General features: G+C 40.7%; 1 protein-coding gene across 6 annotated transcripts in view; it reads right to left on the reverse strand.

The window, feature by feature from the left end:
* Nucleotides 1–10,428, reverse strand: part of ZC3H13 (zinc finger CCCH-type containing 13) — a 49,061-nt gene extending 38,633 nt beyond the window's left edge. For 2 of the 6 annotated variants that reach the window (XM_086620474.1, XM_086620463.1), the window contains exons 1-3: nucleotides 10,401–10,428; nucleotides 4,002–4,127; nucleotides 3,454–3,563 (exon numbers count right to left, since the gene is read on the reverse strand). In XM_086620474.1, coding sequence (XP_086476600.1) covers nucleotides 3,454–3,563; nucleotides 4,002–4,118 — 227 coding nt within the window. In that variant the 5' untranslated portion in view covers nucleotides 4,119–4,127; nucleotides 10,401–10,428. Of the gene's footprint in view, nucleotides 1–3,453; nucleotides 3,564–4,001; nucleotides 4,348–10,400 lie in introns of those variants that run through there. The other 4 variants (XM_086620495.1, XM_086620488.1, XM_086620469.1 and 1 more) reach the window with 3 other exon arrangements.
* Nucleotides 10,429–11,947: the final 1,519 nt, after the last annotated feature.

The raw sequence follows: 11,947 nt of genomic DNA on the forward strand, positions 1-11,947 counted from the left end.
GCAGAGAGCAAGAGAACTTACGCTGAATGCCACCCATGTACTTTCTAGAGAGATATTTCATATTTAATATGTGAGGTTTTCTTGGTTTTCTTTTTTTTTTTAGGAAAAAAAAAGAAAATATGCTCAAGAGAAAAAGCATCCAAACCATTTCACCCTCAATTGGTATTTTTTTCAGTGTGAGAGGGAAGAAAAAAAAATTTATTTTGTTAAAACACTATTTAAATCTACTTAAAAGATTATGAAAGTTATCAAGAAATCACAGAAATAAAAAGAGCTATTGCATCAGGGTTGGGGTTTGTTAGTGGTTTTTTTTGCTCGGTTTTGGTTTGGTTTGGGCCTTTTTTCAGCTTTAGGAGAACACTGGAGTGAAGTGATGGCAGCCATCCTACTCCTCTCCAAAAAGCATCATAACAACATAACCCCGAAAAAAGTCTAATAAAATAATAGTGAAAATCTGTCAAATTTTAAGAAATAACTACTCAGGAAGTTGACTGTTTTCAGGTACTTTAGCTTAATGCACAGAAAAACAAGCTGATTCTTCTTTCAGGTGTACCATGATTTTAATTTTTAAACACTGGCTTATTTTCTACATAAGTTTTTGCCCGTCTATCTCTCCAAACCAAAAGGGACCTCTGGTCATTCTAGGTAATGCACTGTTGAATTTCGGCAGATAAACTGTAGAGGTAAAATTGTAGTTAAGCTGATGTGGCTAGATTGCAACTGGTAGGACCTTTCACACAAAAGGCTCCATTCACTGCATTATCCCTGTACACCGAAAGAAGAAAACTACTCAATGAAAAATTTCTCTTTAATGATAACATCCTTTAAATGAAGTCTAAAAGGCAGAATTTCATTTTTTCAAATTTTAAGCAGTGATTTTAAACAGCATTACTTCCTGCAACAGTTCAGTTCTCCATATTCAGCAGCTTGGTTAGAAAATGCACATTCATAACAGCACCTACATTTGCTTCTGTACCTCTTACAGCATTAGGAACAACTCTCTAGCAACAGGCACACATTACAACACACCTGTCTGAGAATACCTGTGTGCAGGCATGTGTGCATAGGCAGGCAACAGTTATTAGTGCATAATGCACATATTATAATTGAATGCTCATGAAACATTGTCCCGTTTTTCAGTTTCCCGTACAACAATATCTGAACTTTGCAAAATCCATACATTTTTACCTAATATTACTGCTGGTTTGGTTTGTTTTTTTAAATCCAGTGTAATGATCCAGAATGAAGTGGATCAGACAGGCTAAGAGAGGGATACTACAATGGCATAGATTCTAACATAAGAGAACCAGTAGGAAGCTGCCAAGTAACTAACCTACAACTTGGGAGTGGAGCAGGAAAGCAAAACTCCTTGTGGGATGGCATCTTTACACACAGCTCTTTCCTGTTGGCTTCTCCTTACTTCAGATACTTGGAAGACTGACAGGTCTATTACTGAATTCTTAACAGCCTCATCAGGAAAGCTTTATAGGTAAAAATGTGCTAGGGTTTATTTTTATAAGAGCAAGATTAAAATTCATGCTGTGAGAGGCAGCATTAATGCCAACATGGAGTTATAATGAAACTAGACTTAAGAGTCTTTTTCACACTTTAGAGTTGAATTTTCCTACTGTCTGGTGAAGTTCTGAACTATGGGAGGTCACATGAAACCATTAACAGTGAGATTGATTTCAGACAGGTATGAAATTGGAAGAGCGAAACAGAAAGGCAGTAATATGTGCTCTGTCCTACCAAACTGCTTGCAAAGCAGATGACTTCACCAGCAGGCCTGGCTGAACACATGTAGACACGCTGCCGTCAACGTCGTCTCAGACACTTTAACAAGAATACTGCTTGAACTGAACTGATGTGGAAGCAGCATTAGCTTGGCTTGCAAGAAGCCAATAAAATTGCATTCAAAATACCTGGATAACATTTGTAAAAATCTCTGTAATGTTAAATGGTATGAAAACACTAACATTTTATTATTTACATAAACCAGCTTTTTCTGTGCCTGGCCAAGAGCTACCAGTAAAAACTTCCAAAGACAAGCACACTTTTTTCACTTGTCTGTTTTTGGGGGGAAGGGTAAGTAGGGACTTCCTGTCCCTTTTTATTTTTAAGAACATCTTTATTAAATGTTTAATGTATCAGACAAAAAAGCTGCAAGATCTGTCCTTTGACTCACATAGTTATAATTAAAGAGTTAGCAATAAAAAGAAGCAAATCAACATTATTCTTAAATGTCAGTGGTAACAGTGAGGTAGAAACAAAGCTTTAATCATTAAAAGAAACGTGACTTTTCTTCAAATGACCAAGCAGAACTACACACTGAGTGTTCCAAACACTGAAATCAAGGAGAAAGTAACATTCTAACAGTTTTTAAATTTAATCTCTACGAGTAAATCACTCCTTTTTCCCATTTGGAATATTCAGTAAAGAACAGAGTAAAATCTTTTACATACCAAAAGAAACACTAAACTCAATGACATATTTTGTATCCCAGCTGCTACCACCTTAGAAGCAATGGAAGATCAAACAAGCAAAGTCGAGATCATCCGGAAAGTATGCCACAGGAATAGGAAAAGGAACCAGAAAGAGAACCCTAACCTTATGCCAATCTTCCTGTTGTTACTTTACACTTTCATGCTTCAGTACGCCCATCCATACCATAGAGGTAACACTGACATTACTGTAGCATCATAAAGCACGCTTGTTTGCAAAAACGCGAAACCATCATACAAAGAGCAACTATGCAAAAACTGTTCTTTTTGTCCTTTATAGCAAGAATATTACAAACTTAACTGAAGCCAAATGTGGCAGTAAGGTGTTATGCCACACAAAGGACAGTGAAAAAAAAATTTTAAGTCACAATAACATTTAAAAAGGTAGATAATAAAAAATATTCTCTTCTGAAAACTGCTATGATACAGGATATTTGTTCTATATCTGACATAGTCACAAAACTATGTTTTGTAGAGAAGTGTTTTCTCACAACAGGAGAGAAAGGACAGATACCTTATTCATCAAACAATATAGCTAAGGTAGAAGGATCGAAAGTATGTGAGTACTGCTGTAAGTAGTTGCAAAACAGCATTTTAGTAAAGGACAGAAAGGCATATCAGAAGCTGCAGTGACACCACACCCCCCAAAAAACAATATTAAGGTATTTGAACTTCCCATTCCAAGTAATGTAAGAAGTTAATCTGCATCCAAAGGACTCCATTCATTTTTTAAAGCTACACACAACAAAAATCCTGGGAAAACCCACTGCAAGTTGCCAAATTAATTGTTTTGAGCAGCTTCATAATGCAATTGGTTATCAATAAAACATACCATTAGGCACACCACAGCATTTCATTTTTTTTTTTTAAAAAAAAAACAAATACAGAAGACAGTTGCAAGAGCTATTTTTCCTACAGCATGTGAAGAATTCAAAGTGAGTTCTTGATTTACCTTCTATAACTGCTGCTATAGCCTTTACCTCGTGGTGAAGGGCCATGTACGAATCTACATGTGTTCCCATAGAGGCAGTTGCCAGTCTTCAGCCAGTTACGGCACTGTGTCTAAGAGACAGACATTACTGGGTGAATTTCACACTCCTTTCTGGAAATACCATTGGTGTGAGTGTGGCAGAACAAACAAATGACTCCACATTAACTCCCATTTATCTGTAATTTCTGTCCACCAGTAATATAACTAATTAAAAAAAAAATAATCAACAATTAGCATCAGATCTGGCAGAGAAAAATTTAGGTTGGTGGAAATACTATTAATATGTACAGTACTACTGCTCCTCTCCAGAAGCTGGGACAACACACGTTATTTGGAAATTCTAGTATTAGTATGTTGAACATCCAAGTGTTAAAGAGTTCTTTTCACCTTTACTAACATCAGTAACATCTGAGTATTTGGTACTTGTGAGCTACTCTTTCCCACCACCTAAATGCTGGAAAAGAAGATGCTGGGGTGGGGAGGAAAAGAAGAACACTTTTACAACTCACCTCTGCAGTACTTCCAGTGCTGGGTCCAAGCCTTTCAAACACACTGGGTCTTCGGGATGTGCTATCGGATATGGTCTTGGTATTTTCCACTGTGACCTTCCTTCTAATTTTTGACATTTTGTACTACTTCAACCAAAAAAAAAAGCAAAACTGTAAAATCCTTCAGTTTGGGGCTATTGACACTGAACTCACATGAATAAAATAGTACGATATACTTTGTAAGAGTTGCTGCAGAGGTGATGAAGAAAGAAAAAGTCATAAATGAGTGAAATGTATCTAATAACAAGGAACGTCTCTGATTTTAACTAGTCAGTTGAACACCAGTAATGATAATTTTTCATTTTATTTTACGACTTGCTTTGGATTCTTCAGCTTCTCTTTGGGAAAGATCATGTGATACGTTATTCATTTAGGTAGCAAACACCACACAGAACAGAACCTTTTCTTTGTCATGTATATTTTGTGCATAAACTCAAGTGACTTCAAGTGAAAAGAATTTTTAGTGTTACTTCACCAACCTCTCAGAAACAAGTTCTGACCACTAAAAATGGCTCCCATTTTCAGAAACAAATCTCCAAGAATGAGAGGTCCATTTTTCCCCCCAGTTTGTTGTGTGTGACAACCTCCTGAAAACCACGTTGATATCATCTACCATCTGTGTTTGTTACTGCTTTGTATTCGACAACTACTTGGAACCACCCGAGTTCAGAAAAAAAAAAAAAAAAAAAACCCACAACAGTGATACACTGTTTCTCAAGAACTCCCTTTCGTTAAGAAAACCAGATTTTGAAGCAAATACAGCATAAGTTTGGTAAATAAGAAGCCACAACTTATCTTACCTGAGAAAGGAAGGAGTTATTGAATATAAAAAGAAAAACATATTTAAAAAAAAAAAGGAAGACATATATATATAGGACATATATATATAGAGGCAGGTTGTAGAAAAAGGGAAAAATAGGCTCGAAAATCTATTGTCCGTTCCATGTTTCTTGATCTACACAGAAATAAAATCAATTTGGGAAAATCTGCCAGTTGATGGACAGTTTACATACAACTCAAAAAATACCTCTTTATTGTACTGCGAAGTGCCATCATTCTAAAGCTCATTAGTCAGTATAACATGATTAGCCAAACGCTAATCTTCTACTCTTCTGCTCCTATACAGGTGTCAATGCGTTTAGAACGCACACACTTAAGCTAATTTCTCATTCACAAACAAGTTACAAGTGACAAAGCTCATCCACACAGTCAGAATAATACAAATTTAAACTAACTCCCCACCAGACCGGATTAATACAAGTTTTCACTGATCTGATAGGCAACAGATTCTCATAGCATTCAGATTATAAGGTTTCATTCTACAGCAAAAACAAAATCATAATGTGGACAAACGTACATAAAACACTGCTGAACCTGTATTTTACACTTGACACTGTAATAATCATAGAATCACAGAATGGTTAGGGTTGGAAGGGACCTCAAAGACCATCTAGTTCCAACCCCCCTGCCATAGGCAGGGAAATCCTCCACTACACCAGGTTGCCCAAAGCCTCATCCAACCTGGCCTTGAACACCTCCAGGGATGGGGCATCCACAACTTCTCTGGGCAACCTGTTCCAGTACCTCGCCACCCTCAATGTAAAGAATTTCTTTCTTATATCTAACCTAAATCTGCCCTCTTTCAGTTTAAATCCATTGCCCCTTATCCTATCACTACACGCCTTGTAAAAAGTCCCTCTCCATAATACTTGTTTTCTCTCTTGTACCTTGGCGAAATTCCATTAACTGAACCCTATGGTTATTTCAATGGCAAGACCTACCTAGAAGTCTGACACCTGAGCACCTTCTGCAAATGAAACGGTGCTGAAGCTCTTGCTAAGCACTTTAGCTCCTCTACAAAACAACAGTAGAAAGCAAGCTTACCCTATATACTTGAGAGTTTTCTCAGCTTAGCTCTAGTGACTACTTCTCTAAGCCTTTGAGAGTCTGAAGAATTTTATTTCTCAAGTAAAGTTCGGGTAACCGAGACGTTAACCAATATGCTCAGACAGGGTAGAAGTTAACCATGTGGTGTATACCAGACATTAAAAACAATGGTTAACATCAATTAGTGGAAGCAGACAGTGAAATAGTAGAATTTACGAGTAGTAGGAAATTATTTGGGTTAGTAAAAACTGTGGAGAATAAAGATTTCCAGAAAGATCTAATTGAGTTAGAAAATTGAGTAATACAACAGCAGATGAAATGCAAATAAATATAATGTAATGCACACAAGGAGAAATGATTTTATCTAAATACTTGATGAGTTCAAATTAGTCCAGTCTTCTGAGAAAAATAATTAGGAGTCATTGTGGACAGCTCAATGTGCGGCAGTAGTTATAAAGTCTGACAGGATAAACCATTAAAGTTAGAAAGCAAAACAATATCACATCTCACCTAGCTGAGCACCCTTCCATTTCAGGATTGTTTCCCACTGTATTTCATAAAAAAAACCTCACTGAATTTGTAAGGTTTCATGCAGCTACACCCTTTAATAGAGGATACAAAAAATCGACTGACATATGCAAAAGCATTTTTAATAAGACGATCATATACCAAATGCTGAATTTGGTTTAAATATTTACAGTAAAAAGAGTCATATCTGAAATAAAAAAGGTTAGAAGAACGGCACTGGCAATGGCACAGGGAGAGGGTTCAACACATGAAGGACAGATAAAATGAGTGCATCTAATACATAAGTACAGCACACACTGACACAATAGCAGTACACAAATACAAAAAATTTACATTCATTTTGTCTCCTAATTTGAACATCCTTTTATTTTCAAAGAAACAGAGGCAAAACATCTTTTTTTAAATGTTGCTTTTTACCCAGCAAATAGTACCTTCTTGGAATTAACTTCTATAGGTCATTTCATTCCAACTACGTACTTCCCTATATTTTGGCCAACAATTTCCTACCAGGCAATTAAGAGAACACCACCCAGCTCTGAATCTTCTAAGGATTTGTAAAAACCTCTATTTAAAAAAAAAAAAAAAAAAAGAAAACTTGGAATGTGAAAAGAAAAAAATGTACTATCTCAGATAGCATTCTGTCAATTCTATCCTTACATTCTAGCCCATACCCACTGATTTGCAATTAAAAAAGAAAAGACGCTTTATTAACAGAAGAAATATTTCATGAGATACTAATCTAAGCAAACAAAACCAGCATGCTGTGACTGCACAGCATACGACTTTCTGTATGCATATGTTATCACATGAGGATCTCACTCCTGCAACCAGAACTGCACGAGATTTCACTGTGAAGTGAATATAGCTGTTACACGGGCTGCAGGACTTGAGTCCAGACAAACTGAGGAGACAAACATTCAGAGGCAAACTGAGGAATTTTCACTATGTCAAACACTACAATTGAGAGACTGTATGTGAAAATACAGAGTGCAGTCACTCCCACTTTCATTCTTCAAAGACCAAGCAAATTGGAAAAATAAAGAGACTATTAAAACAATATTGAGGTTGAAATATCAGATGCAAAATGGCAGTTTTGTACTACTGGTAAGCTTCCTTGCTTACAAACAAGTACTGTGAGGGGACAAGCTTTAAGTGAAGTGTTTCATTTCCAAATTCTCCAGACTGCAAATTAACAGATAATCAAGCACTATTTAAATGGAACATCTCATAAAAATTTCTATAACTTGCTCAATTCCCCCACATTTTCACCTTACGTTGCTTTACCCTTGATGATCACAGTCCTGCTATCAATCCCACACTGATGGCCAGTACAATGATTTTCCTTTCCAAACTCCTGTGTCTCTGAACTACCATCTCCTTATCAAACACTCACATGGATTAGATAGCACTGAGTATCAGTGTGGACTGACCCTTAAGCATTCATATTTCAATGTTTCAAATAATTACTATAATGATTTTTTTTTTTTTAAAGTGTCTAAGTAGAAAATTATGTACTTCTCTGTTTCAGGTACATAACATCGCATTGCTAAATTTTCTTAAAGGCATTGAAGTGTCTGCAACTTCTGAAACAGCTTACTACAACTAAGTGAAATCAACTTCACACTTCTAAAATAAATTCTACAGCTAAAGTTTTAAGTGTGAAGTATCACTTTTCCATACATAAATAAGATCCGCGGGAACCTTGAATAATAAATTAGAAATAATTTAACACTACGATAAATTACTCTCAGATGCATCTATGTTATTCTTTCAATGGAGTAACTTTTGCAAGGTGAGAGATAATCTGTTAATGATACTAATTATACTACCATTTGAAGTAAAATATACCTCAGAGTGTTACTTCATGAATAAATCTAAAATGTAGGCAGACTTGAGAGGAGTATACCTAGTGGGCACTAACCAAGTAACTGAAATAAATGAAGTATGATACGATTGACACAATATTCAGTGAAATTCTGTATTTTCATGATCAATACTCCTACATTTTGGTGCCAAGCATGCTTAACATTTTTCTTCAATAGAAGTACAACACTACTTAAGCCACAATTAAGAACAACACATCTGAAACGCCTGCTTTTCTGTTAGAAAAATCTAATCCAGTTCTCTGCAAAAATTAATCCTGCTTCTACAGGAAAAGTAGAAACTGAGGTGTAACAGAACAAAAGCAAAGTTCACAAAAAACTGTAAGGAGATAAAAATCTCTAAGGTCCAAAACATCACTAGTAAGTATGTCAATGTCTGTGCGTGCATACGAGCACACCACACACAGATCAACATTACGTCACTTAAGAAAATCCTACCTGTGAAGCAATAAATAATATGCCATTTAAAATAACAAGTAAAATTTTGATTTTAAAATCCTACAGAAGTTCAAATACAAAGTGATTTTAACACTCTAAGACAAAATAAATACCTGTTGACAACTAAGTAACAGCTTAGAACTAGGAAAATGTCAGTGTTCCCTTTTACTTTTCCAAATGTTTTTTTACCTGAAACAGTTTTGTTTCTAATTGCAATGTTAACCTTTCCATGACACGACACTAATAAAATAAAGTCATATCTGAGGAGCTCCACAGGTTTAGTACCTAAAAATAACACTAAAAATAGTAAAATTCGTTGTTAACCAACTTTCAAAAAAGTAGTCAAATACTGGTTGCACGTTTATGAAATGCCAGTCTAGCACTCTTCAATTCACACAAAGAAGCCTGTTTGACAGAAAACTAGAAATTATTCCAAGTTTACTTTAACAACTCTATGCTGTTAACCCATCACCATATTAACCTGAACCCATCCCTTTAATTTAACATACGGTATTTCTCCATTAGTAGTGATAAGCAACTGTTAATTATGTTTTCACATGGTTGGCTTTCTACATGTAAATAAATACATTTCAAAAATCAGGCACTAGTATGGCAAAAGAAAGTATGCAGTATTCCATATCTTGTCTAACAAAGTCCTCATACTCAAAGAAGGTGTTTTACCAGACTAAAGGGCAGTCTGTGCAGACTGGTGCGGACAGATCCAAGCTCACTCCAAGCCTTCGTATCAAGTTTGTTGGATACACGTTATCTCCAATCTGTAAATTGGACCACCACATTAGCATGTTGTCACACTTGAGCAAACATGCTGAGAAGCAGGGTGTGTTATCTTGGGCACGGCCACATATAGCCACACTTCTTTAAGTTTTCCGATACAGGCAGTTCATGGGCTGAGTCTGTCCACTCGTGTCTGCACAGACACACCGTGTTTCACCACAGCAAGATCCCGTCAGGTCCCGGTAGCTAACCCACTATCTCTCATAATCTGTTCTTCAAACAGTCTTGCAGAAGGTCGATAAGAAATCAATGGTGGAGTGAGAATCCAGCAGAGAAGTCAAAGGTGAGGACCTAACCCGACATGCCCAGACTACAGGTTCTGGAAGGGATGCGAGTTAGCTGGAGCAGCTATCTAAAGAAATGGTGATGAGTGAATCTACACGAGCGAAATTAGGAGTTCCTCTAAGTACATAAAGCTGAAACTATTTTACTGCCAGAAAGTGCGAGAAGAGCCTCACTGCAGTGGAAAAAACCCCATGAACGGGGAAGATCCAAGCATGTGGGAGGCAGGCTCCAGAGCGGCCAGTGACTGATGGAACTGCAACCCGAGCAAACGGGGGGGGACGGTCAGCACCGCGGGGCACACACCTGCGGCCCGCCCTGGCCCCGCTCCGAGAGGAGCCCTCCAGCCGCGCACCGCGCGGGGAGAGCGGCCCTTCCCCGCGGCTCCGCTCCGGCGGCCGAGCGCCCCCGCGCCCGGGCGAGGCGGGGGAAAAGGGGCGCGGGGGCCTGCCCTGCCGCCTCCCGCTTCTCCTCCCCTCACGGCCCGCCCCAGCCCAGCCCTCCCTTCCCCCACCCTCTGCGCCCCCGGCCGCTGCGCCGCACTCACCTGCTCCTTCCGCTGCCGCGCCGCTCCCCGCCGCCTCCTCCGCCGCCGCCCGGGGCGGAGAGGGTGGGAGGGGGCGAGGGGGGAGTCCGTCCTCCCGGGCCTGAGCGCGGAGCGACACGGAGAGGAAAACGAGGAGCGACACCCGCTCCCGCAGCCCGACGGCTCCCGCCCTGCCCCAGCGCGCCAGGGCCGCCGGGTAACCGCCGCCGCCACCGCCGCGCGCACCCGTCCCGGCAGCCCTCGCGCTGCCACTGCTGATGACGTTGGAGGGGCAGCGGCGGCGGGCCGGGCGGAAATGCCGGTGCCGCCATGTTGGAGGAGGGCGGCGGAGGCGGGCCGGGAGCTGGGCTGACGTTCCCCGGCAGCTGCGGGCGTGCCGCCGGCGTTTGCCCGGGCTCCGTGCTTCGGCCAGTCCAGTTGGTCAGTCTGGGCGGGTCGGGATTGTGGCGGTGATGGACGGTGTGGCTGAGGCGCGAGAAAGAGCTACAGAACGGTTCGAGTTGGGAAGGGACCTCTAAAGGTCGTCTGGTCCAACCCCCCGCCCTGTCACGGACAGAGACACCTTCCGCTACATCGGATGGCTCAAAGCCGCGTCCGACACATCTGGTGATGGTGCATCTGCCACCTCTCTGGGCAACCTGTTCCGGTGTACCACTACTCTCATCGCAACAAATTTCTTCTTTCTATCCAACCTAAATCTCCCCTCTTTCAGTCAAAAACCGTTGCCCCATCGCTACATGTCTTGGTACAAAGTATCTCCTCAGCTTTCTTGCAAGCCCTCTGTAAGTAGTGACAGGCCACAAGAAAGCTGTCTTCTCCAGGCGGAACAACCCCAGCACTCTCAGCCTGTCTTTGTAGGAGATGCTCGAACCCTCGAATCATCTTCATGGCCCTCCTTTGGATCCACTCCAACAGGTCTGTGTCTTTCCTGCACTGAGGACTCCAGAGCTGAATGCACTATTCCAGGTGGGGTCTCACAAGAGCAGAGGGGCAGAATCACCTCCCTTGACCTTCTGGCCATGCTACTTTGGATGCAGCCCAGGACACGGTTGGCTTTCTGGGCTGCAAGCGCACGTTGCTGGCTCATGTTGAGCTTCTCATCAACCAACACTCCCAGTCTTTCTCCTCAGGGCTGCTCTCAATCTGTTCACCCACCAGCCTGTATTGATGCGGAAGGTTGCCCCGATCCACATGTAGGACCTTGCACTTGGCCTTGTTGAACTTCATGAGTTTCTCAAGGGCCCACTCCTCAAGCCTGTGAAGGTCCCTCTGGACGGCATCCTTTCCCTCTAGTGAGGGTGTCTGTCTGGGTCTCATCTTCAGCACCATTCTCACATCTAACCAGCGCACCAACGTGATGACAGCTTGTCTTTATACTTGTATTGGCCCTGACCAAGGGATGACTGTATGTGGAGGAGTTGGTGATCCAGATGAACCTGAGTAGACCCAGGCTGGTCCTGCGCTGTGCCATATGTGTAGCCTGGCCTTCGGACCTATGGTGTGCTGCACAAACCCTTGGCTGCAGGATAAATAAACTTAGCCAGCTA

The sequence above is a fragment of the Tauraco erythrolophus genome, chromosome 1 (assembly GCF_009769465.1).
Source record: "Tauraco erythrolophus isolate bTauEry1 chromosome 1, bTauEry1.pri, whole genome shotgun sequence".
Taxonomy (NCBI): domain Eukaryota; kingdom Metazoa; phylum Chordata; class Aves; order Musophagiformes; family Musophagidae; genus Tauraco; species Tauraco erythrolophus.